The 27,943-nt window shown below is 38.5% G+C and overlaps 1 protein-coding gene across 1 annotated transcript in view; it reads right to left on the bottom strand.

Moving 5' to 3' along the window:
- Positions 1 to 10,410: 10,410 nt before the first annotated feature.
- MYBPC1 (myosin binding protein C, slow type) overlaps positions 10,411 to 27,943 on the bottom strand; it is a 72,712-nt gene continuing 55,179 nt past the window's right edge. The window contains exons 27-33 of the mRNA XM_029955433.1: positions 24,749 to 24,944; positions 22,668 to 22,807; positions 19,582 to 19,741; positions 17,286 to 17,422; positions 15,467 to 15,653; positions 13,696 to 13,754; positions 10,411 to 11,091 (exon numbers count right to left, since the gene is read on the bottom strand). Coding sequence (XP_029811293.1) covers positions 11,041 to 11,091; positions 13,696 to 13,754; positions 15,467 to 15,653; positions 17,286 to 17,422; positions 19,582 to 19,741; positions 22,668 to 22,807; positions 24,749 to 24,944 — 930 coding nt within the window. The 3' untranslated portion in view covers positions 10,411 to 11,040. The remainder of the gene's footprint in view (positions 11,092 to 13,695; positions 13,755 to 15,466; positions 15,654 to 17,285; positions 17,423 to 19,581; positions 19,742 to 22,667; positions 22,808 to 24,748; positions 24,945 to 27,943) is intronic.

Consider the following 27,943-nt stretch of genomic DNA (forward strand, 5'->3'; position numbering starts at 1 on the left):
TATTGGACTTCGATGGATATTTTTGTCAATATTCAACCATCCAGTTTCTATATATCATGTAGATTTTATGCCATTCTAGGTATTATGCAAAAAATGGTTTTATTTAAATACTGAAACTGATGATGAATTCCCATGCTCAGATGCCTTTGGTAAAGTCCAGCCTCCCTAGCTTGGCATATGAAGGCTGAATCTACTTTTCCAGTCTTACCTCCTAAATATCTTCTCTTCCCTTATCCCCTTTCTACATCTCATGTTCCAATTTCCATTAGCTGTTCCCAAAACACACCCAGCATTTTCTCATGTCCTGATTTTCTCCCTGGCCTTGGGGAGTATTTTCCATCCCTCATTACCCCTAAAACATTGCCCATCAGTCAAGGCTCAGCTTAAATTCCATCTTCTATGACATGATCTCGCACATTCTTCCAGTTTGACATCTCCTGTTTCCACACAACCAGAGCTTTTGTGCTTATATTCCACTCTGTCTTTGGTCACTTACTTTTATGTACCAATCTACTTCTCACCAGCTTATAGAGTACTAGGATCACATTCCTGCGCTGAGTGTGTTCCTTAATGCCTGGCACTCAGTAGACATCCATATTTTAAAAAAAAACTTTTCATTTTGAAATAATTATAGACTCAGAAAGTTGCAAAAATAATACAGAGAGGTCTCTTGTACTCGTCACTTAGCCTCCCCGAGTGGTAACATCTTAACATATTCACAGTACAATAGGCCCACAAATTTTTAGATTGTTTAGCTAAACTGAAATTCTTTCCCAAAAGAGAAAGGCTATCTTGATTTTACTGTTGGTTCTCTTTTTGTATGTAACTTTCACTTACATTTCAAAACGCCTTCCTCAGCATCCTTAGCATCTCAGCCAACTTCCTACAAAATGTAACTAACATAGTCTCATATAGCCAGATCAGGTGCATCTGTTGTGATATAATGACTTCAAAAAGCCACTGACTTTCATTGGTTTGGAAAAGGTATGGGTTGGGATCAAGAAACCACTGGCTAGGGGAGCCTGGGTGGCTCAGTCCATTAAGCCTTGGACACTTGATTTCGGCTCAGGTGATCATCTTACCATTAGTGGGTTCACACCTCTCAGCAGGGAGCCTGCTTGGGATTCTCTCTCCCTCTTTCCCTGCCTTTCCCTGTCTCTCAAAAATAAATAAACTTTTAAAAAAAGAAATCACTGGCTAGATTTTTGGTGTAGCAGAATGTTATCATTTAGGGAGTCAAGCTGTGTGTATGTAGGTTTAGACTCATAGGATGGAATATTTGTAAAGATTAGTATGGTTCTGCAGTGTGAATACTCATCTTTTTCAATTTACTGGCTTTGATCTAATTTATGTTTTTATAGTCTTGTACTTTGAGACTTTAAAGTCCATATGTTATAGAACTATGATACCTTACAAAATCCACGAGCAGACATCCAGTGTTTAATAATAGATTGCCAAAACCCTTTGCTCTCTTCTTTTACAAATGCTTGATTTCCTGAACGAATTCAGAAAACAGTATTTCACAATATAGCCCCTGAGATGTTGTAAGTGTGCTTTTTATCTGAAATTGCGAAAGCAGTTTAAGATTAAGGAAACTAATTTCCCTCGGAGACAGTTCTTAGCATACTTTTTTTTATATCCTTTAACCTTAACTTATTATCCTTTTCTGAGTTTACACCCTACTGCTTTAAGATTTTTTTCCACAATATGATTTGAGGAGTGCTGTTGGGACCATTTTTCCTCAAAAATTCCTTCTTCGGCAGTGTAGGGTGCCTGAAATCCCAAGAGTTATGCCTGTCTTTGGGTTAGGGCTTTTAGGAATGGCAGGCTAGGCCATATGTCAGTGTTAGGTTAGGTTGTTATCAAGAATACCTTAGGAGGGATACTTTGATCACACTGACATTCCTTTGGGCAGATGAGAAGAATGGCCCCAAGTAAATATCCATCTAAGGAGCTAGAGAGACAAAGGGGGCTGGAGCCACACCTCTCCTGAAGGAAAAGGTATAGGACTCAGAAAGTTTTCTTTCCTCATAAGCTCCCCGGTGATGCCCATGCTGCTGGTCACAAGACCACATTTCAAGTGCAACATCCACTTTTAGAAGGTTTGGGTGGAGGCATTGCTCTGAAGAAGCCCTTTAAACCCCAGGCGGAAGGGGGCTAAGGCACAACAAAGAGAGAAAGCACTCAGGGCAGTTAAGGGACAAGACCAGTTTGACTCCCTTAATTTTGTTTAAAGCTGTTCTTTTCAGGACAAAGAAGAGTTAGATAGATGATCAATAGATAGATATTTAAGATTTCGTATTTTATTTTGTATATATTATATATATACATATATGTTTATTTAAAACTCATTACATAATATTATCACCATTGGAATGGAGATCCAATTGTTGGGCCCTGGTGAAGGTTTTGGTTTCTGTTTGTTGATGGGGCTTTTCTAAGATAATGTCATGCTTCCCAGACTGGGACACCTTTAGCTTCCTGACCATGTGCCTGGAACAGCACCGATTGGCACATCTGGGGATAAAAAATTGTTTTTTATTAAAATAAACTCCTGTGTCATGGAGGAGAATATAACATGTGCATAAACTTCAATGGGTAAGCATAGGAGGGGTTGTGGTGGTAGCCTCAGGCTATGCTCTCAGGTTCTGCCCAAGGTTTTCTTTTCTTCTGCAAAAAGGAATAGGGAGGGCAGTGGTGGACAGGGTTAAGAAACCATCACTGATGGGGCGCCTGGGTGGCTCAGTCGGTTGAGCAGCCAGCTTCGGCTCCTGTCATGATCTCACGGTTCGTGAGTTTGAGCCCTGAGTCGGGCTCTGTGCTGACAGCTAGCTCAGAGCCTGAAGTCTGTCTACAGATTCTGTGTCTCCCTCTCTCTCTGACCCTTCCCTGCTCATTCTCTCTCTCTCCCTCTCAAAAATAAATAAAACATTGAAAAGAAACCACCACTGAGATGATGCCTGTAAAGCACAGGGGTGGGTGCTCTTTTTTTTTTTTTTATTGTTGATTTTCTCTCTGCCATTTCCTCTTTCTTTAGTTCCTTGCCTTGTGAGGTTATTTCTGGCTTCATTTTTATCTCACTGCTGTTGACTTTCCTTCCCTTGGTACAAATCATAATGTGTTAGTCCGTTCTCCTTCCTCCCCCTACCTCCTGGTTTGATGTTAATTCTTGGTCTTGGCTTCCACCAAGCCCCCTCTTGCCATCTCCTGCTGATCTGTCCATCAGTCTTGCTTAACTTCGTCCAGGAGTGGAATTATTAATGGCACACTTCGGTTGAGAGTCCATGCTTGCTATTGTGAGGGCTCAACAATCATGGAGAAACTTATCTCACCAAGGAAGTCCTACTACTGCTAGCTAATGTTTATTGAGCCCAAACTAAGACCTATCAACAAGTTCTTAAAAGTAACCCTATGCAGAGATGCTCTACCTCTTCTTGGCAACCTCCACTACCACCCATCCTGACTCCAGCTCAGCAGTACCCATGCAGTGCAGGAATAAAAACTGAATGGACAATGACCCTCAGTGGACCCTCAGGAGTGTGGCTGGGATGACCAGTCCAGTGACACTTCAGGGTATACATTACTTGGCTCTCTAGTGTCTGGAATTTTCCAAATGACCACATGACTCCAAATCAGTTTTGGTTTATTTTGCAACATGGCTCCTTTCCAATTACCCCTTGTCCTAATCATCCAAGAGGGATGCCTTACAAAGTCCAAATAATGGTTCCTTTCCTTGCCACAGTGTTTCTGGTAACCCTAGTTCTTTTTTATTTCTTTTTTCACTAACCAAAAAGAACAAAAATTTAGCCAATATACATACCAATAAAATTGGTATATAATATCTTTAAAGTGTTTTCTTGGGCTCTGAGACTAGGATGAAGGTGAGAGTTCAGTAATAAAGGAGGGAGCCTCTTGCTGTGGATAGCTGCTTACATGCTTATCTACAAAGAGCAGAAAGATGTTTTCTAAAGCTATTGCTTGGGGGTGAAAGAACTTATGGTGGTTATGCGCTTGAGTGTGACCTGTTTTCCTTTCATGACTGGAATCTGCCAGTACCCCAAGCCACCCTGAGTGGCTTCTCTGGGAGTGTTTAACTGTATTGCTACCTCTCTGGTATTTTGTTCCTAGTAATCTACTCCAGATAGAAGAAAACTATTCAGCTAGGCCATAGATTGCTCAGACCAGTGCATTTGGGGACAGAGCGAGATCAAGTGACATTAAGAGGGTGATGACAGACCTTAGAATCAGGAGAACTGGTTGTTCATCAGGTTGTTTGTTTCTCTAGTCCATTCTATGTTATCAAAGTTTAATTACAAATGATTTTATAAATATAGACATGTAGCAAGCACCTGAATTTTTGGTACAAAGATGGTAATTAGTGGCTCAGATAAAATAAGAACTAAAACACTGGCACCTGGGGGGCTCAACTGGTTAAGCCTCTGACTCTTGATCTGGGCTCAGGCCATGATCCCAGGATCCTGAGATTGAGCCCCACATCGAGCCCCACATCGAGGTCTGCACTGAGTGTGGAGTCTGCTTAAGGTTCTCTCTCTCTCTCCCTCTCTCTTGCTCTCTCTCTCTCTCTCTCTCTCTCTCTCTCTGCCTGGGAGGCTCACTCCGTTAAGCATCCAGCTTTGGCTCAGGTCATGATCTCATGGTTAATGAGTTTGAGTCCCACATCAGCCTCTCTGCTGACAACTCAGGGCCTGGAGCCTGCTTTGGATTCTGTCTGACTGTCGGTCTGTCTCTCTGTCTCTGCCACTTTCCCACTTGTGCTCTGTCTCTCTTGCTCTTAAACATAAAGAAACATTAAAAAAATATTTTAAAAAGATTCTCTCTCTCTCTCCCTCTACTCCCTCCCCAACTTGTGCATGCTCTCTGTCTCTAAAATAAAAAAATAAAAGAAATAATACAATTGTGGAGTTCAGCCGAGAATTCACTTAATATCATAGGAGAGTTGATACTGGTATTATTATTTCTGATTCTATTCCTACTCCCAGGAAAAAAAGGCCAAACTTGTATTTCTAGAATTCTCTTCTAGAAACTTACGTGAGGAAAGAGATGGAGGGTCAGACCTGGAGTTTGGTGAGTAGGGAAGGCCTGGAGTGGGAGAGATGTTGGATAGAGATACAGGGAAGGAAACAGAGGTGGTTCAGGCCTGGATACTCCTTTTATTTTTTCAATTAGTTTACTTTTTTAAATTTACATCTAAGTTACTTAACATTTAGTGCAATAATGATTTCAGGAGTAGAATCCAGTGATTCATTATCTACATATATATAATACCCAGTGCTCAACCCACCAAGTGTCCTCCTTAATACCCCTTGCCTAATTAGGCCATCCCCCCACTAAAAACCCCTCGAGCAACTCTTAGTTTGTTTTCTGTATTTAAGAGTCTCTTATGGATTCTCTCCTTCCCCATTATTATTTTTGCTTCCCTTCCTTTAGGTTCATCTGTTTGTATCTTAAATTTCACATATGAGTGAAGTCATATAATATTTGTCTTTCTCTAATTTCACTTAGCATAATACCCTCTAGTTCTAGCCATGTTGTTGCAAATGGAAGATTTCGTTCCTTTTGGTCACCAAATAATATTCCATTGTGTGTGTGTGTGTGTGTGTGTGTGTGTGTGTGTGTATACACCACATCTTCTTTATCCATTCATCAGTCAATGGACATTTGGGTTCTTTTCATACTTTACTATTTTTGATAGCACTACTATAAACATTGGGGTACATGTGCCCCTTCAAAACAGCACTCCTGTATATTTTGGATAAATACCTAGTAGTGCAATTGCTGGATCATAGGGTACTTCTATTTTTAATATTTTTGAGGAACTTCCACACTTTTTTCCAGAGTGGCTGCTCCAGTTTGCGTTCCCACCAAAAGTGCAAGAGGGTTCCTCTTTCTCTGCATCCTTGCCAACATCTGTTGTTGCCTGGGTTGTTAATTTTAGCCACTCTGACAGGAGTGAGGTGGTATCTCATTGTGGTTTTGATTTGCATTTCCCTGATGATGAGTGATGTTGAACACTTATTCATGTGTCAGTTGGCCATCTGGATGTCTTCTTTGGAAAAATGTCCATTCATGTCTTTTGGCCATTTCTTCACTGGATTATTTGTTTTTGGGTGTTGAGTTTGAGAAGTTCTTTATAGATTTGGGATAATAACCCTTTATCCAATATGTCATTTACAAATATCTTCTCCCATTCCTTCAGTTGCCTTTTAGTTTTGCTGATTGTTTCCTTCACCCTGAAGAAGCTTTTCATCTTGATGAAGTCCCAATAGTTCATTTTTGCTTTTATTTCCCTTGCCTTGGGAGACATGTCAGGTAAATTGCTTGGCTGAGGTCAAGAAGTTCTTTGCCTGCTTTTTCCTTTAGGATTTTGATGGCTTCCTCTCTTACATTTAGATATTTCATCCATTTTGAGTTTGTGTATGGTGTAAGAAAATGGTCCAGGTTCATTCTTCTGCATGTTGCTGTCCAGTTTTCCCAACACCATTTGCTGAAGAGGCTGTCTTTTTTCCATCGAATATTCTTTTCTGCTTTGTCAAAGATTAGTTGGCCATACATTTGTGGGTCCATTTCTGGATTCTCTATTCTGTTCCATTGATCTAGGTGTCTGTTTTTGTGCCAATATCATACTGTCTTGATGATGACAGCTATGTAATACAGCTTTAAGTCTGGAATTGTGATGCCTCCAGCTTTGGCTTTCTTTTTCAGGATTGCTTTTGGCTATTAAGGATCTTTTGGGGTTCCATGCAAACTTTAGGATTGCTTATTCTAGCTCTGTGAAGAATGCTGGTGTTATTTTGATAGGCATTGCATTGAATATGCAGATTGCTTTGGGTTGTGTCAACATTTTAACAATATTTTTTCCTCTAAAACATGAGCATGGAATTTTTTTCCCATTTTTTGGTGTGTCTCTTCAATTTTATAAGCCTTTTATAGTTTTCAGTGTATAGATTTTTAACCTCTTTAGTAGGGTTTATTCCTAGGTATTTTATAGTGTTTGGTGCAATTGTAAATGGGATTGATTCTTTGGTTTATCTTTCTGCTGCTTCATTATTGGCGTATAGAAATGCAACCAATTTCTGTACACTGATGTTATCTCCTGCAACTTTGCTGAATTCATGGATTGGTTCTAGCAGTTTTTTTTGTGGAATCTTTTGGGTTTTCCACATAAAGTCTCATGTTGTCTGCTAAGAGTGAAAATTTGATTTCTTTCTTGCCAATTTTATTACTTTGTATTGTCTGCCTGCTGAGGCTAGGACTTGTTGTGTCTGTGACCTTAGGGGGAAAGCTTTCCGTTTTTCCCCATTAAGGATGGTATCAGTGATGGGTCTTTCATATATGGGTTTTATAATCTTGAGGTATGATTTTTCTATCCTTACTTTCCTGAGGGTTTTTAATCAAGAAAGGATGCTGTATTTTGTCAAATGCTTTCTCTGCATCTATTGAGAGGATCATATGGTTCTTATTCTTTCTTTTATTGTTATGTATCACATCGATTGATGCAGATATTGAACCAGCCCTGCACCTCAGGAATAAATCCCACTTGATTATGATGAACAATTTTTTGAATGTATTGTTGGATCCAGCTGGTATTTTGTTAAGAATTTTTGCATCCATGTTCATCAGGGAAATTTGTCTGTAGTTCTCCTTTTTACTGGGGTTTTTGTCTGTTTTTGGAACCAAGGTAATGCTGAAGGCTGGCTACTCCTAACTTTTATAGCTTATGTACATAAATATTTAGAAGTTATAAATGAAGCTAATGGATGGGTAATAAACTAGTTGTATTCTCCAGTCTTCATGAGCTGGATCCACAATGACATGGAAGGCCAGGTTTGAATTGTAGAATTGTCAGATTCTTCAGAGATACATGCCAGAATATGATGGCCCCCTGCCAGTCTCCAGTCTCCCTGCTCTTCATATCTTAGCTCCTTCCTGCACCACAACAGGATCATTCTTAGACACACATGAGCAGATGCCCCGGCCTTATGCACAAGCTCTAGTCACATTCCCACACCCCTACCTCCACACCCCTACAAACAGGTGTCTCCATCCCAACCCTTGGGCCTCAGTGTGCATAAACTGGCCATGTGTTTCTTTTGGGGGGGGGGTGAACTTAGGGGAAAAGGCCCTAAAAATTAGCTTGGGTACAGTCTATAAGAAGGAAGGTGTGGTAAGGGTTTTAAGTAAGCACATCCCTTTGGCTTCATGGCTCTCCTGTCCTGTGGAGGGAAATAATGGTGAAGGAAGGCCAGAATGAGGCTCCTGAAAGTGTAGAGTTCCCTCTTGCCCAGGTCCAAGGCTAGTACTAAGTGGTAGAACTGTCCAGTGTTCCCACAAAGAACATCTTTAAAAGTAGCAGGTAAATAGCCAAGCTATGGCCTTAAAGGTCTACACTTATGGTCCCTTGTCCAGGAAGTTCGGAGTTTCTGAGTGGACCATAGTGGATTGGACACAGACATTCCACCAATGTGGAATGAAATGGACAGACTTTCCTTCTCTCTGTTTTCTAGGCATAGGAAATATTCCAGTTGACTCAGGGCCTGAGCCAGGACCCCCAAACAGGACAGAGAAATTTCTCAATCTCATTAGCTAGTGGAGAGCTCATATTTTAATTTGATTTAGAAAAATAAAGTCAAGTGGCATATCCTATTATGATACATACTTAGATAATAACAAATACATAAGCCACATTATCCAACTTCTGAATCCTTATAGGGCTCTCTTACACCTGTTATCTTCCCTGCTTATTTTTGCTCCTTTGTTTACTAGTCTTCCATGTTACAAACTCCTTGAAGGCCTGAAGCAGATTATTCAACATTGGGTTCTCCCCGAATCCATCATGCCACCAAGTACACATGAGACATTCAACAACTCATTTGTTGAGCTGAATAGAAGGTTTCAGAATGATTAAAAATGAGTTGATAAGGATATATTACTTTGTCCCAATGTTTCTTGAAACTAGTGGGGTTTTTTCCCATTTCTATATAAATTTAGATGAAACATTCATTATGATTTCCTCTAAAGTAAGTAAATAAATGTGATCCTTTAAAGCATTTAATATATGTTTAGCTTCCAAAAAGAATTCTTGGTAAATTCCTGTGATATATAATTTTTCTTTAATAAAGTGAAATTCAAACAAAATTAGAACAAAGTTATAGGAAAGGTAATGGCAATGACAGCTTCTGACATATTTTGTTCTTTGTCATCTCAAAATAGACTTTTTCTTCCTTTTTGGAACTTTGTGGTGCATGAGTATACCCTTAATAAGAGGTCATATGTAGAAAAATAACATTATCTAGTACAAAATATATTTGAGAGCATAAGTCATGACTGGGGAACCAATATTTTGTAAGAATACAGTCACTTTGAGTCAATGTTTATATAAAGCCTAACAAACTTGACCCTGACTTGGGTCAACGAGTGAATTAGGCAACCATCTCAGTTGCTGTCCTGAAGTTCAGACCAAGCAGCTAGACTGCAGAGGCCACACCAGTTAGTTTTTTAGTCAGTTGTTTATTGGGTTTGCACATAGGAATATGATCTTCTTGATGTTATAGAGATGCCAGACTTCTTTTACATAAAATACCTTAGTCGATAATGTGTAAATATATTTTCTGATTAAAATGGGTACTAACATAGGGGTTGCACACATTACTGCTTGACAATGATTAAGAATATGGGGTAGTAGCAATATTCTTCACAACCAATAAGGCAGAATCACCAACCCATCAGAACAGAAGAGGCAGCCATTGTAGTTTGGACAAGAGCCTAATTTTCCCTTGCTGTTCCCAAACGTACTGCAGCTACTGGATCCCCCACTCCTTCCCTTGATGAGACCCAAGTCAGGAGTGTGATTTCCCCCAAACCTCCCAGCTCTAATCTGGAAAGGAAGCCCGGCACATATTTTAAAATGTTGTCCCAGGATGCTATGCGCCCACCTACAGATCACAATGTATTTAGCTCCTAAGACAAAAGACCCAAAAGAAGAAATGGGGAGAGGCAAGGGAGTAGACGGTAATGGTGATGTGACTTACTTACCCTTCACTCCCTTAACTGAAACTTTCTCTAGAACATCAGGAAGAGTGAAAGGAAGCACTGAAAAGATGATGTGCTCCTGCAAGTGTTTCTCAGCTTCTAGATTTTGATGGTCTCCATCAGTTTGAATGGATGCCATCAGCAAAATCTAAATCTGTAACTGCTCTGTCGTGCCCAGTAGCTCTCTGTCACTAGGACTAGCTGTTTTGGCAGGAGCTCTGGTGCATTTGGCCTGGAGGCCGTGCCAGAGACAAATGAAGGTCAGGCCTGAGTTTTGTGGCACCCGGCTCCCAGCCTTTTGTCCTCAGTTCTGTCGGCGGCGCAAACAACCCCAAACACATAAATGAATACTGTGTGATCTCAGCACAAGGGCTTCAAATTTATTGCACCATTTATTGAATACAACTTCCCTTCCGTTGAGAAAACTGTGTCTGAAAGACTTTATGAAGTCTTATGAGAATTCAAATGGGAAAAAGGGTACAGATACACTGGTGTTAAGTAGGATTTTATGAAATAAACAACCCTGCTTTGCTTAGAAAAATCTATTAGGTCAAGAGAAGAGTGACTTTTCAAGAGAAATATGGGTTTTCAAGATCCGACTGTGGTATATGGTACTATGTCTTTTTATTCTGGAAAAAAAAAGAAAGCATTTACAGCCTACTATTTTAAACTGAAACAATGGCTTTTGCTAATTCTCTAGCTTGCTTTTTTTTAATAAAGTACGGTGACCAAGCACAGACAATCATGAGCAAACTGCTGACTTGAAATGAAGTTTTGTATGCCATTTTTAATTAAGCAATCCGTGCAGACATTTTTTTTTCTTCAACATCAGGAGGAAAGAAAACAACCACACTTGGGTGCTGGTGGGAAAACAGAAAATGCTTTCTCATTGCAACGAGATTTCAAAGCAGTGGCATGTAGGGAGGCAGGGCCCAGGCCCTTAGTATTCCTCTGGATTGCTTGATTGCAAGTCTCGCAAATACGAATCAATTATGTTGGGAGGTACGCCTTGCAAGAGGAGCCTGCAGAAGGAAAGGCCACCTACAGAGGATGAAAAAGGAAAAGTCCAAGTCAAAACTGTCTACACGAAACATTACTGAAATACTACTTCCTGACTAGCTGCCTAGAAATGTAATGAATTATGTTCCAGTTAGTTACAAAGATTCATTCAGTCCTACTTGGAAATCTTCTGCATTTAGTACATTTAGAATTAAAGCAGTTGGCATCTAGAAGGAAAAGCAAGTTCCCAGCAGGTCCATAGCAGTTTCTTGTTCCCTGCTATTATTTGATCTTAGTTTAAATTCCCAACTGGTTTTGGAAAGGATGTATTGCTCTTTTGGGTTTCGGGATTCTTCTATAGATGATTTAAGCCTTCTGGCTGAATGGCAGAGTAGATGCAGACCATTTTATGAATCAGTGGGAAGAACTGTTTCCTGTTCATTAATGTTCCTTTTAATTTAGCACAAAGAATTCCAACTCAAGCACATTGGAGAAGAAAAAAGGGACCACTCCTTTAACTTTAGATATTTATACACTGTCAAAAGTGCAAAAATTGGAAAGATCTTGTTAAAATAGTAAAACCCGTCCAATGCCTTCTGAAGGTGAAACACCTACTACTACTTCAAACTTACCTTCCATGTGTCTGACTTATATTTATAAAAGTACCCCTCATGAGAGAACTCATGAAACTATAAAAATTCATGGTCCTTTAAGGAGGTGCTTCACTACTTGCTAATAAACTCACGTCCAGGCAAAAACAGCATGCCATATGAACATTCTTAAAACTTCTTTAATGCAAATTTGGGAAAGTCATTCTCCTTTTTTAAAAAAAATTCAAGTCACATATTGGTAGAAATGATGCCACTTATGTACATGTCCATTCCTTGATGCAAAGCGTTCAGAATGCTTGGGTATCATTTTCATCAACATTAAATGCATTAATTCATGCTCTACTGCATTCAACAACTTGCTTCATGTCAAAAGGAGATTGTTGTGATGAATAAGTACTAGCTGTTAATTTCAAGATACTTAAATACAAATGAAAACTACAACGTTAGAGATTTTAAATACTCTATTTTCATTGGATTACAGAATGAAAATCATGCCATACTCCACAGGCTTTGTATGGCTTATGACAGTCATAAGCTTCATATGCCAAAACCATATGAAAGCTTACCTTAGATGATAATATACATTCAAAAATCCTTACTGTGCTACAACTAAGGGAAAGAGAGAGAAAGAGAGAGAGAGAGAGAGAGAGAAGTTGTAAGCATTAATAAAGTGCTAAAACCAAAGTTGAGTACTTGTTGGATGAAATTATAGTCATGATTATGATGAGGTGATTTCATTAATCCTTAGTCATGTGAAAGACGTAGGAAAATAGAAGCATATGGAGTGAAGGGCAGGGATCCAGTCACTTCAAAGGATAATTAATATGTAAAACATTTATTAATATGCACAACAGCTTTGCCTGATCAGGTGGCAAAGCCAATTTGATGGAACAGTGAATATTTATGGTAAAAGCTTCCAAACCATTAGCTTAAAAAAAAACCCTACAACATATATATATTGTGTTTTTCAACAAAAGAAAAACAGAGACAATAGACAAAGCATTAGTGTACATATATATATGTTGAAATTCTAAAAGGCAAAATTATCAAGTAGATATAAATTAGGAACTAGCATATTTTACAATATTGTATTCTGAACTGATTATATATGACTGATCTAAACAAACACAAGGCCTAAACAAACTTAGGGTAGAAAACTACTCTATGCATCTACAAAACTTTAAAGAGAGAGCCCTAATTCTGTCATCTTTTGCAAGCTGACATTATCTCTGGGAATTGTAAACTCAGGTATAGACTTATATCATTAGAGTTTACATAAGGTGGCTTACATAATAATGAACTTCTTAATTCATTATTCCAAATGGGGGTGAATTATACTTGGAGAATAGGACTCATTTCTTATTTAATACATTTAATAATGGGACCTGAAATTTTCTTCCAAGTTCATAACTATATGAAATAATTGTAGTCCCATGAAAATATCCAAAATATCCAACAGATAGATGGGTCACAGATATTCTTCTGATAAATTTTTTACTGGAAATCTTAAATATAAAAGTTTCCAAATATTGGATCCAAATATTATAATATTTTATTTGTGTCCTCTCTCCATCAAAAATGCCCAGAATATTTTTTCTACAACTTAGCAACTTAAAAATGCTCAGTCTTCTGGATTTTAACATGAATCTAAGGAAATTACAGCAGAAATTATCTTAAAGGAAGATCATATTTCTATACATTTGAAAAATGAAATATTAAAGATATGTCATTGATTCCTAAGTTTGGATAATCTGATGTCTCCAATGAAGTCATCTTCAAATGTAGCTCTCTGGCTTTATTTAGGGATGTGTGGTATGATACTTAGTTTTCTGACAAAACATAGTGCCTTCATTAATTAATATCCTTGAATAATTTGGCCTTCCTGTTCATGGCATAAACACTGTATGCCATGAGCTGCTAAGAGATACAATGAAAAGCAAATGAGAAAGTCAAGCTTTACATGCAAAGTGCGATATCATGTAAGAGGAATGGAACAGAAAGTAGAAATATCCAGTGGGATATGAACTTTTAAAACCTGTTGCTGCCCCTCCAGGAAGATTGGTTGTCCAGGGGTATTTACTCCTTGATATATCACTGTAGAATTAGAATATTTGTACCAGTATTTATTTATTCTCAGTTGACATTCTTACCTTTTCGGTTTTTTTTCACAGCTTAACTTGATTCAAATCACCTATTATCAGATAACAATCTGATGATAAACAATCTTGGCTTTACACTTAGGACTAAAAATTTCACCAATATATCACAGTTGATACCTTATTATGAACTCATGTATTAGAATACATTCTTTATATCATTAAATTTAATTACTATATAATTTACTATATAACTACTATACATGAAGTATTATCTATATGTGTAGAATTATTTATTTCTATGGAGGATCCCAAACGTTGAATCATTTATGAAATAATCATTTTACACCATTAGCAACATTCTTTTATTTTCAAAGCATGCAGAAGTAGTACTGTTTTTTTGTTTTTTGTTAGCTATTGAGACATAAGTACCAACAATACTTTTAAAAAGCGAGGAGTGGAAAAACCAGATATATTTGCAACTCTTAACTTAGCCTACATTTATAACTAATAAACAGATAAAATAATGCTTAAATTTGTAAACACTTTCTCAATAGTCACATTTGACACTTTGTAAGAATATTATTGTTTTATATTTAAAGGAAATAAATTTAAAAAATTTATACTGATTCAGTTATCAATCTACTATACTGTATTACTTGAGAATGGACAGAAATCATAGAAGGAATACTGTTTTTTTAAGTTATGAAAGAAAATTTTTTCTAGAAGTGTCTTTACTATATTTATACTAGATTTAGGACTAAAACCTCTCTTTTCTATTAATACTTTAACTATTTACTGTGGGTTTTTTTTCTAAAAGAGATATTTACAAAGTTATCTTTTTGACTTTTGGATCATAATTTCTTCATTACAGAGAGGTAGAAAAAGTAAAGATTTTGGTTATCACAGAAAAGCAACATGACATAATACAAAAAAGAGAAAAGACATGAGGATCATTTCACTCATTATCTTGTAACAGTGACTCTGACAGCTGTAGTTTTCATGATATCCCAAAGTACCATTTGGTTGTCAAGAAATAACTCCAATATAAAAATTATACTCAATTAATATAAAAATTGATTAAGATGACAGGTTATTCTGAAACTTTTTTTACCACATAAATTCTTATATGTTTTCTTGGTTTACATTAATTGCAACATTTCTAAAAACTAGTATAAATGAAATGCATACCTATAAATGGCAATTCTCTAATGAGATTTTAAAAGCAACTGATTATATGATAATATGGATATACTATATTCTCTATGTTCAATATTAAACACTAAATTAACAAATGTACCCAAATATGTATTAGAAATTTCTCAATATAGTAAGCTAATTTTAAATAGTGTAAATTCCTTAATTGCAGTTTCATTAGATGAGCTTTTGTACTAGGCTTTTTAAGTTATAACATGAAAGTCATATTCCCTTGACTTTACTCATTCTCACCATGCTGTACACATATTAGCATTCCACTGAAATTAATATTCATGTAGTTAACGAGAATTACAAGAGGTGAGAATAAGTAAGTCTATTTAAATAAATCAGAGTGAATGCAGAATGTAATAATGTCTTCTCTCCCAGAAGTCTCTCTCCCCTTCCTCCACCACCCCCGAACACTTTAGGAAACAATTTGGATTTTGCAGTAAGGACAATAATTAAATGATTTTCTTTCATTTTAGTTAATACACGAGATCTTTGATGTCATACCTTTCACCTCCAGTTTGCATTCGATCTCCACTGTCCCGAGGTCATTGACAGCTTTGCAGCAGTAAGTGCCTCCGTCATACGGACTGGGCTTGCGAATCTCCAGAGTACAGACCCCTTGGTTGCTGAACATCCTGTATCTTGGGTCATCCACAATAGCAACTTTGTTTTTCATCCAGGTTATTTTGGGCTGAAGTTAAGATTGAAGAAAATAGGTCAAAATATATCGGTATTTAGCATAATAAATAGTAGACCATTAAAGCCCGTGACCAAATTTTAAAGCATGGCTTAGAAAGAAAGTACATCTACTTGAGCACTGTTTCTCTCAAATTAAATTCTTCGTGGTGCTTGGCAAGAAAACAAATGGGCAGGTCTGAAGCAAGCCAGACTTGTTCAGAGGGCAGATCTGGGGCTCTCTTCCCAAACAGATTCAGACGCATTCCAATTTGATCTACACGTTCCTGAGGTCAACTCATCCTGGAGAGTGTATACTGCTGGGCAGTTTTTAGAGAATCCTCATAAGATGTCACAACCATCTGCTTTTCCCCACTTCCTTTTCCTGACATTCTTTTCTAATTCTGCCTATGCCTTCTCACCATTTCATCTCTTCTCAAACAGCTCTATGCATCATCCAGTGGAATGGGCCCACTTCAGATCATGCAAGATCAGTAATGACCAGTCACCCAGGAAGCTGACTCTATTCTCCTTGGCCTCTGAATTACATTTGATTACCCTTGACCCTCCCCTCCCTTTCTATATTGTCTTCTCCCTTTGGGAGATGTATACTCCCCATATTCTCTCTTCTTCATTCTCTCTTCTTCCTCTTATTTGTTTTTGCCTTGCTCAGACCCTAGAGACTTCCTTTTCTGTCTCCTTCATACCATCATCTTCCTCCTTCCCTCTTCCTCCTTTCGAATGGGAGCATTCACTGAAGCTTATGCCTTGGACTTTGGCTTTTTCTTCACTAGTCTCTTTCCTCGATGATATTCCTTTCTAGAGTTTCGGCTCCAAGAGGTGGAATATAGCACCCCCATGCCCAGGACTTCCATACCATGAGTCACAGCTCTGGGCCTTTCTCCTAAGCTCAGGTGACACTTTCTTCTCCCTCCTGGTCATTCCTGCTTGTACCAATATCACTTCCAACTAAACCTGAATTCAGGATCATTCTCTCATCCTCAGTGTACGTTCTCCCTTGACTCTTCTATTCTAGCTCATGGTATATGCAGGAAAAATACCACTTTGCAATACTTCCAAATTCTAGGACACTTTTGCCACGGTGCCACCAGGGAAAAAATATCTCTATGAGCAACATTCATTAATCCCTTGCTCTTTTCAAATGCCAACAAAAAATCTTAAAACCTTTCTAAATCTCTTCAATTGGATATGATTTCTTCCTTCCTAGGACTCTGTATCCTCAGCACAGTACATTTTGTATTCTGCCTTGCATTACAGTATCATCATTATTTGCTTTAATCTATTTTAGAAAATTTGATGAATCAATATTACTACTGCATTATTCAGGTGAAACAATATTACTTCCATCTCCTATGTCTAGCATTTTTAAAAAAAAATGGGTGTTTTGGTTTTTCCTTAATAGTCATCCTTTGAATAGTAAAGAAATATAAGCATTTTTCTACTATATTTAAATAGTGGATCTGATTATCCATTAATACCACAATGCTGCACTCTCCTTCCTATCTCAGACAAAGATACGATAGCACAGTTTATATTATTACTTGCAATTTTAATGTACCTAACATAAATAAAGGGAATTTGGGACTAATTCTTAAATTTAACCAATGTGATTTAAAAAAAATAGTACCTTAGGATTTCCTCTCACACTGCAGTTCAGGGTGGCATTGTAACCAGCCACAGCATAGGTGTTAACCAAAGGCTGAGTAAACATGGGTGCCTCTGTGAAATCGAAATCTTCATACACTGGATTTTTGTAGATTTTCCCTTAAAAACAAGCATTAGAAAAATACAAATTGGTCTGAGAATATATTATTCTTGGCATACTTTATTCATGATTAAAACTCCCCTGAGCTTAGAAAAACATGTAAAAACATGGGTGAACTCCACACAACATTCATTCTGAAAGATACAAATGGACAATCCCACCTGGGACCGAAAGCCAGCATGGTCATCTGAGACTGAAAGAAATGCTGAAAATAATTTGGTATCCGAATATTTTGATCAACAGTGTATTTTAATGTAAAAGCGATGAGCAATGAGGACATTAAGGAAAGTGGTTTATGAGGACAGGAAATCCCTAGGTCTATGACTTTAGCTATTCAGACACATAGCCCAGAAATTGGAATGAATTAAAGTTTATATTTTTACAAAACACAATATTAAAAATAAAACTAGGGGACACCTGGGTGGCTCAATCAGTTAAGCGTCTGACTCTTGATTTGGGCTCAGGTCATACTCTCAGTTTGTGAGATGTAGTCCTGCATTGGGCACTGTGCTGACAGCAGGGAGCCAGCCAAAGATGCTCTCTCTCCCTCTCTCTGCCCACACCTTCTCAAAATAAATAAGTACAGTTAAAAAATAAACAAAAACAAAAATCCTTTTGGTAAAATGAACATCTTACTCGAACATTTTTACCACAATTTAAAAATGTATGTTTAACATGAAACAATGCTCAGCATCACTCATCAGGAAAATACAAATCAAAACCACACTGAGATACCACCTCACACGGATCAGAGTGGCTAAAATTAACAAACCAGGGGACTATAGATGTTGACGAAGATGTGGAGAAATGGGCACCCTCCTACACTGTTGGTGGGAATGTAAACTGGTACAGCCACTCTGGAAAATTAACAGTAGAACTCCCCTATGACCCAGCAATAGCACTGCTAGGAATTTACCCAAGGGATACAGGAGTGCTGATGCATAGGGGCACATGTACCCCAATGTTCATAGCGGCACTTTCAACAATAGCCAAATCATGGAAAGAGCCCAAATGTCCATCAACTGAAGACTGGATCAAGAAGTTGTGGTTTATATACATAGTGGAATACTACATGGCAATGAGAAAGAATGAAATCTGGCCATTTGTAGCAACATGGATGGAACTCGAGGGTGTTATGCTAAGTGAAATATGTCAGGCAGAGAAGGACAAATACCATATGTTTTCACTGATAAGTGGAACAAGAGAAACTTAATGGAGGACCATGGGGGAGGGGAAGGGGAAAAAAACAGTAGGGGAGAGGGAGGGAGGCAAATCATGAGAGACTCTTAAATACTGAGAACAAACTAAGGGCTTATGGGGGAGGGGGAGAGGGAAATGGGGGTGATAAACATGGAGCAGGGCACTTGTGGGGGGATTAGCACTGAGTGTTATATGGAAACCAACTTGACAATAAACTATAGAAGTAAAATAAAAATAATAAAATAAAAATGTGTTTTTTATTGGTTTCAGAATTCCCTCTTACTACATCTCTATATCCAGTCTTCTTGAGAACATCTAGTCATTGAAAACCGAGGTTTCCATGTGTCCAGTTGTGATATTGTCATTTATAATAAGAATCACATTAAAACCTTGGTTTGCAAGCAAACCTTGGTTTGTTCCAGAAACATGCTTGTAATACAAAGCATTTGTATATCAAAGCAAATTTCAAGAACCATTGGCTCGGTTGCTACCATGTGACATTCGACCTTGTGTACTACTTGTATTGCAAAACATCACTCGTTTATCACGTTAAAATTTATCAGAAATGTTCGTGTCTTGCAGAATACTCTCAAACAAGTTACTTGCAATCCAAAGTTTTACTGTAAATATTTGGTCTTCTGGCTCCATTTCTGTCACAGAGCTCCTAAAACCCTTGAAATTTCCTAAGTGAGGAAAGTTATGAAGGGGTCTTTTGTTACATTAATGAGGTAACCTTTAGACCTGAGGATGGGGACTTGTTGCCAGGGAAACCAACCCTGTGATTAGTGGGTTCAAACTTTCAGTCCCATCCCCAGACCTTCAGAGAGGGGAAATCAGTTCCATCATGGTAGTGAAGCCTCTATTAAAAAAACAAAAAACAAAAAACTCGGAAACTGCTCAAACCCCAAATACTAGAATTGAGTCCAGACCCCTTTATATGAGTCCACTGCTAACTCACCATCCTTGGCAATCACAGCACTCTCCTTAGTCATTGTTGCATCCTCACTGAGGCCACACATGTTCTCAGCAAAGACCCGGAAATAATATTCATTTCCTATGACCAGTTCAGTAATGGTGGCATTGGTTCGGTGATAATGCTCAATGACTGTGAACCATTCCTAAAGGAAAAAAAGTTTTTTTGAGAAAAATCATCTAAAAATACACAACTATTCCAACTGTTGATTAGAATAAATAGTGGGGATGTCTTATTAACTACAAGAAAAATAGCACTGATTTTTATATTGAGGGTAATAATTTAATTTGTTTAACATTTTATAATAGACTTATATTTGACTATGTATAATTTAATTTTTAAAAATGTTTATTTCTTTGAGAGAGAGTGTGAGTCAGGGAGGAGCAGAGAGAGGGAGAGACAGAGAATCCCAAGCAGGTTCCACACTGTCAATGCAGAGCCTGTTGAGGGGTCTTGAACTCACGAACAATGAGATCATGATCTGAGCTGAAATCAAGAGTCAGATGTTTAACCAACTGAGCCACCTAGGCAGCCCTGTAGTTTAATCTTCATTTACACATTAGATTCATATACCCTAGATGTCAATTCCTACCTTTGTATTTTCTTCATAAGTGTACAGTGTCTGTCACCTATCTTTTGTATAACAATATCTAATTATAGAATTTTAGTGCAAACAGGAGTGCCTGGGCAGCTTAGTTAGTTAAACGTCCAACTTCAGCTCAGGTCATAATTTCACAATTTGTGAGTTGGAGCCCCAAATTCAAATCAGTGAAGAGCCCCCTTTGGATTCTCTGTCCTTCTCTCTCTCTCTGCCCCTCCCCTGCTCTTTCTCTCTCTCAAGAATAAATTAAAAAAACATTAAAACAAAGAATTTTAGTGCAAACATGTGTTCTGAGGAAGAGATGATGCTAAATCACTAGAGAAATATTAATATCACCCAATAAGTCTGCTGAATATTATTAAAGTAGGTTCTTTCAGGTCTTTGCTCATATATTATCTCCTCCCTACGTGTTCATCCTCCCACCATTCTGTATGGGTCATAGGCTATCACCTTAACCTGGCTAAGTTTTTTTTTACAGCACTTGCTACCTTAAATTACATTATATATTTACTGTTTTCCTTGTTTACTGTGTACCTCCTCCACTGAAATGGATATACCATGCTGAGAAGAAAACAGACTTTTCTTCTCACTCCTGTATCTCCAGTGCCTATTATAATACCTGGCACTTAGTAGGTACTATGCACAAAATAAATGTTTATTGACTACCTGAATGAATGAATGAATGAATGAATGGAGAGGCTAAAACAAGTAATTTTATTTTCAATTTTTCCTCACCATACCAAGAAGTATAGTGGTCTCAAAGTTTATCTTGTAACCTGTAGAGAACTACATTGTACCACATATATTTAGTACCACTAATTGAGAAAATACATCTTTTTAGATGTTTTTAAATTTTATTTTTATTTAATCTGAGAGAGAGAGTGCGAACGAGAGCGAGCATGGGAGACGGACAGAGAGAAAAGGAGAGAAAGAGAATCTCAAGCAGGCTTTGCCCTGTCAGAGCCAGACTTGGGGTTGAACCCATGAACCATGAGATCATGACTGAGCTGAAATCAAGAGTTGAACACTTAATGAGCTACCCAGGTGCCCTGAGAAAATACATTTTCTGATAAAAAGTTCATAAAGGAAAAGAATTTTTCTTAGAATTTTAAGGGGCCATCATTATCTCTGTATTTTAGATATATTTTTTTAAAGTAGGTTCCACGCCCAAAGCAGAGCCCAACACAGGGTGTCTTGAACTCACATCCTTGAGATCAAGACCTGAGCTGAGATCAAGTGTTGGACACTTAACTGACTGAGCCACCCAGGTGCCTCATATTTTGAATATTTTTAGGACACCAGACAAATATATTTATGCCCTTCTTTATTCCCAGAGCACTTTACTACAAAATTTATTCCAACATTTATTGTATTGTTTTGTCATTTGGTTTTATGATGTCTTTCTTCTTGCCTAGATTGTGGGTGCTTTTTTTTTTCTTTTTCTGATTCAGCAACGAGAACAGTGCTCAACACACAGAGAATGAAGAATAAATTAATGTGTTGGCACACATAATGAAAAAAATGTCTATGAAGTTATGGATGACAATAGGAATTTAAGAGAAGAGTCACACCTGTAGCCACAATGAGACAATGGTGTAGTGATCTGGAAATTACACTGGGCAGAGGGAGCATCTTTTGGTCTATAGGTCTGTCTCTGCTGAAATGCAAGAGAAACACAGGGGTGCAGGGGTTGGAGATCAGCATCTGTCACCAGGTAGAACTCAGTCAGCAGTGGGAAAGTCCAGTTTCACCTGGGCTTGACTGGCTATCTAAGAAGACAAATTCGGGCTATCTAAAAAGACAAGTTCTTACTGACATTTACTAGTGTAAATGCCTAAAGACTTCCTGTCAATATTAAGTAGGATATTTCACTCTTCCTATGAGAATGAAGAGTGGCTTGATGCCTTCGTGTGCCCAAATATTCATTTATTCATTCATTCACATACAGGTAGGGCAGTAGTATAGTGTAGTGGATGAATTCTGATGCGGGAGTACCTAGACTTTAACATTTAAAGTCTGGTAATCTTGAGCAAGTCATTTATCGTTCCTGGGCTTCAGTTTCCTCATCTATTAAATATAGGTAATAATAATTTGTACTCCAACTGGGTTGCCTCTTGAACAAACTAAGCTCCTTTCCTCTTCAGGACCTTTGCACATGCTGATCTCTTTAGAATCTTTTTTTCCTAACTGGTCTCTTTCTATACATGTTATCCAACTTTTATTTTACAAGGAGTAAGAGTTGCATGAAAGTAAATCTGAGTCAGAATCCAGAGTGACTAAATATTTATTGAACAAATGAATTTATTGAATTTCATCGAGCATTATGCCAGCTGCTTTACATCTTTTTAGCCTCATGATAACTTAGCAAAGTAAATATTCATGTCCTTAAGAGGACCTCATACCCTTCACCCCTTTACTTCTGATGAAATGTGATTTTGCTGCTGCTGAACCAGAGAAAGTCAGACCTTACCATGCTCTTCTTATCAGCCTTCTGGATCGTGTACCCAGTGATGGCTGCATTTCCATCATCCTTTGGTGGTGTCCATGATAGAGCAACGTTCTCTCCCCAGACATCCTCAATCTTCACCAGTTGAGGTGGACCTGGACGATCTAGAAGATGAATTCATGGCATCACTGTGAGGTCATTTTCCCTCCCAACATACGCAGTGGTCCCACCTTAATGGCGGTTTTGCTTTCTGAGGTTCCATTACCCCAGGCAGCCGAGATCCAGAAGCAGATGCTCCTCCTTCTGATACACTGTCAGAAAGTCAATGGTAACCTAACACTACGTCATAATGCCTCTATCATTCACCTCACTTCATGTCATCATGTAGGCATTTTATCATCTCACATCATCATCAGAAGAAAGGTGAGGACACTACAGTGAGATATTTAGTGAGAGAGACATTAACTTTTATTATACTACCTGGTTATTTTTGGTCTGTTTTATTGTTATTGTTGTTAATCTCTTACTGTGCCTAATTTATAAATTGAACTTTATCATAGGTATGTATGTATAGGACAAAACAGCATATATAGGGTTTGGTACTATCCACAGTTTCAGACATCTGGGAACATGTCTCCATTGATAAATAAGACTGCAGGTCATTTTAAAATGCCCTTCCTCTGCTGCATTTCTACCCACATTTCTTTCACCATTCTTAAACTTCAGGAGATGCCCTCCAACTAAGCATGTCTGGAAACTCTTGACTTCTTTCTTTGCGGGAAGACAAAGATTTTGAAAGGAAAATGTAAATGAAACTTCAAGCCTCATCAACCTTCCCTCCAAGGGTAGGCCACTGGCAATGAATCGCAAGGCTACGCTGCCTAATGGGCTCCAGATGCAAGCTGACCCTGGGTTCCAAATCTTAGAGTCCATCTGGGTGCAGCAGCTCCGGCTTTTGGTGTGAGGAATGGTGTGAGTGGGTTCCTCAGTTGTACCCAAAAGGCATAAAGAAAACTTGTTTTATCTCTCTGCCAACATTAAATTTGGAACTAATAAAATAACTACAATAATAATCATTAATATGTATTGAACACTTTGAGTGTGCAAGCAATGTCCTGGGCACTTAGAACTACCTGTTAAAGTTACTACACGGCAAAGTAGAAAAGAAAAGTCCTTCTGTGTGTTTCAGATGGCAGGTGCTTTCCCAGACCTGGGGACTCCCATTAGAATGGGAGCTTCCATGGGGGCTCCCATTAGAACAGAGCCCAGCCAGGTCCAAGGGTACAAGGTAGCCTCAACATTCCCCTCAACTTAAGAAAAATCAAGAAGGGTTAGCCAGTAGGAAGAGAGTACTTAGCTTAAAGGGCATGAACTTTCAGCTAACAGCAAGTTATTCCTTTAGTGAGAAAGCTCCTAGTTTCAGCAAATTTGCTGAAATATAATAATAAAAATGACTGGACTGGGAACAAGACTTCTCTAGCTATGCTTTTAAATGTATTTCTTTGCATTGCAAAAATTATAGAACAGTACAAGTGAGAGGGATCCATCTGTGAGAGATCGTCCCTCTATTTCCCTAACTCTGGGAACTATACTTATTTATTTATTTATTTGGACAGGAGAGTGAGTATCTAGACTTGTAGGGTCAACCAATTTAGTGTTTAACTATTTAGGTACATCTTCCTTACATTTAATAAAAACTCTTCACTCTCCATTCAAACTGTATTAGTTGAAAATTTTAGGTGTGGTGGGAAACTTGTTAAACTATGTTTAGAATCTGCTATGTTTTTTATGAGAGAATTCAAAACAGGAAATAGTTTCATCATCAAGGAGTTGAGAAGCAGAATAAGAGAGAACTGGATTATAAAGTAGTACAGATGGTTTGCACTATAAAGTACGTATATACCCTAAGTCTCCAATGATTAGGCTTTCTGGTAAGAAAAAAGGTATTTTGAAATACTCACAAATCTTACTAATGTATCTTTTATTTTTAATTCTAAGAAAAGAATTTTATGGAAATCCAGACTAACAAAAATTCTTACTCTTGCCTTAATGACAAGGGCATTTAGTACAAATATTGCTTTCATAGGACGTTCTTCCAAACCTACCAACGATCTGGATATCGATTGAAGCCGTTTCCACGAATTTTTCCACTTTGACTTGCAGATCGTATTTTCCAGAGTGGCTCCTCTCTGCTTTTCTGATAAATATGATTGTATCAGTCTCAGAGTTGCGAATGTTTATCTGATTCTTATCGATTTCTGCACCATCTTTCTTCCAAGTTAATTCTGGCCTTGGTTTTCCCTAAAAAGAAAGACAGGAAAAAGTAGAGGGGGAGGGAAGACAGATGGTCTCAAGGATTTTTGTCAGCATTATAAGAAATGACAGTCACTGACCCCATTCTAGGCAAGGCTGGAGACAGTCTGATAGTCGGCGTCTATGGCAGAGACAGTAATACTAGCATTGCCTATTGACTGCATTCTGTGTGCAAGGTACCACATTAGGTACTTGAGGTTTACTGTTTCCTTCAATCTTCACATCAAGATAATAAATGTCATTATCGTCATTTTTTGGATAAAGGAATGAAGTGACTTGCTCAAGGTCTTGCAGCGTAAGTAAGGGCTGGAACCAAGTCTTAGAGCCGGGTCTCTCTAGCTCCAAAGCCTGTGTAACACAGCACAATGATTAAGAACATGGGTTCTGGGGCCCAGGAATCTATTTGGATGCTGAATCTACCCCTTAATAGCTGTGTGACCTTGGGCAAGTTACTTAAACTCTCTTTCCCTCAATTTCCCAATCTGTAAAATGAGAACAATGACAGTACCTATCTCACATGATGGTTAGAAATTCTGAAGTTCTTTTTATTATTTTTTAAAATTTATTTTTTAATGTTTATTTATTTTTGAGAGAGAGAGAGAGAGAGAGACAGAGCATGAGCAGGGGAGGGGCAGAGAAAGGGAGAAACAGAATCTGAAGCAGCTCCAGGCTCCGAGCTGTCAGCCTAGAGCCCAAGGCGGGGCTTGAACTCATGAACTGTGAGATCATGACCTAAGCCAAAGTCGGGACACTTAACTAACTGAGCCACCCATGTGTCCCAATACTGAAGTTCTTAAAGCTTCTGCACACTACATATGTGCTTTATTATTATCTAAATGTACATAATATTATTGGACATGATATCATACCACTCATTTCAGACTTGTCTGATTCTGTCTCTGCTCTTTATGGCTGCCTAAACTATTCTTTAACAGCAGGCTTTGAGGGGTTATAATCTAATTAAAGGACACATAGTTCAGTTTATATTACAAAGGAACTTCCTAGGATTTCCAAAGACCCAGCCTCGCCCTGTAGATAGGAACTAAAGATTAATTCAGTCAGGTAAGGCATAGCCTTCCTTTTGGCACCTAACAGAGCTTGTTGATAGATTATGATAAGGAATGTGAGAGACCCACATCAAGCCCCTGCCTATAGAGCTTGAAGAATAATCGGGGTACTTAGACTTGCACATGGGAAGTAGAGAACAGTAGTGGTTTGTTTTGTTTTATTTTTTTTTAATGTTTTATTTATTTTTGAGAGAGAGAGACAGTGTGAGCAGGGGAGGGTCAAAGAGTGAAGGAAACACGGAATCATAAGACAGGCTCTAGGCTCTGAGCAGTCAGTACAGAGCCTGACCTGGGGTCTGAACCCACAAACCATGAGATCATGACCTGAGCTAAAGTCGGACACTCAACTGACTGAGCCACCCAGGCACCCTGAGAACAGTAGTGTTAAAGATGAGGGGCGCCTGGGTGGCTCAGTCGTTAAGCATCCAGATTCAGCTCAGGTCGTGATCTCATGGTTCCTGCGTTCGAGCCCCACATCGGGCTCTGTGCTGACAGCTTCAGAGCCTGAGGCCTGCTTCAGATTCTGTGTCTCCCTCTCTCTCTGACCCTCCTCTGCTCGCACTGTCTCTGTCTCTCAGAAATAAATTTTAAAAGAAAAAAAAAGATAAGGAAAAACAGTTCCAGGTCTCATTTCTGTAAATTTACAATTTGCTTTAGCTACTGGGGTGAGGGGGGAGGGGGAAACAGAGTTTTCTGATAATATATGCAGTGAAAAAAGCACTGAAGTAAGCATCCACAGACACAGACTCTGCTCTTGGTAGTGCCATTTACTTGTGTGACCTTGAGCGAGTCACTTAACTTCTCTGAACATCAGTTTCTTCTCTTGTCAAGTGGTGATAAGGAAATCTGACTTCCTGCCTCACAGGGTGTTTCTTAGGGTCAAGTGAGATGTTCATGAGAACTCTCAGCTTTCTGCAAATAGATAAACTTGACATGATGGTCTCATCGCCCCCTTCCTGGCAGCCAAGCAGCCCCTGGGATGCCACACCTGTGAGGTCCCTGTTCTCATGGTCTTTCCTCCCCCAAGACCCAGTGTCATAGGCTGGACAAACAGACACCCAAAAGGTGGGACCTGGGGTTAGCACGAGCATTGGACATGGAGCAAACACTGGAGATTTTGCACCCTAGGTTTAGCAACCCCAGTCCAGCCTGTGTGCCTGCCTAGTGCAAACTCCTGGTTTTATTTGAGGCTGTGTGGGGAGAGAAGTGGGAAGAACCTTGCCTAGCCACCTCTTTCCTCTCCTGCCCTGTTTATACTCATGTCCTCCTTGGCTTTCATGCTGATTTCACACACTATGTAGAAGGTAATCACCTCTTCAAGCTGCATGCCCAGGTACAATGAGGGCTGGAATTGGCTGTCCTCTCTAGCTTGCTTGCCATGGGAGCCTGGGTCTGAATGAGCTGTGTGTGCATGTTCAAATGTGTGCAGAGATCTAACTTCTAATTCTAAAGCCGTGCTGTCTGAGGTAGTAGCCACAAGGCTATTTAAACTAAAGCAAATTAAAATTAGGGAAAATTAAAAATTAATCTTCCCAGTTGCACTAGTTCCAAGTTTCACATTTCAAGTGTTCAATGGCCATATTTGGCTTGTGGCTACCATATTGGACACTGAACCTATAAAACACTTCCACCATCATAGAAAGTTCTATTGAATAGTGCTGTCTAGGGGCCTAACAGGAATCAGACAAGTAATAGGGTGGGAGTACTGTGTGTGTGTGTGTGTGTGTGTGTGTGTGTGTGTGTGTGTGTATGAGACCAAAACTGATTATTAGAGGTGAGGCTTGGTCAATTTGTAAACCACAGATTCTTTTGCTGGAGCCATGATTTAACAGCATTTGCATATTTCAGTTAGTGGCATCAAGATTTCAACATATTCAGTTATCCCTCTTCCTTTGGTTTGGGGTAATCATGAGAAGTAAG

This window comes from Suricata suricatta, chromosome 10 (genome assembly GCF_006229205.1).
Source record: "Suricata suricatta isolate VVHF042 chromosome 10, meerkat_22Aug2017_6uvM2_HiC, whole genome shotgun sequence".
NCBI lineage: Eukaryota > Metazoa > Chordata > Mammalia > Carnivora > Herpestidae > Suricata > Suricata suricatta.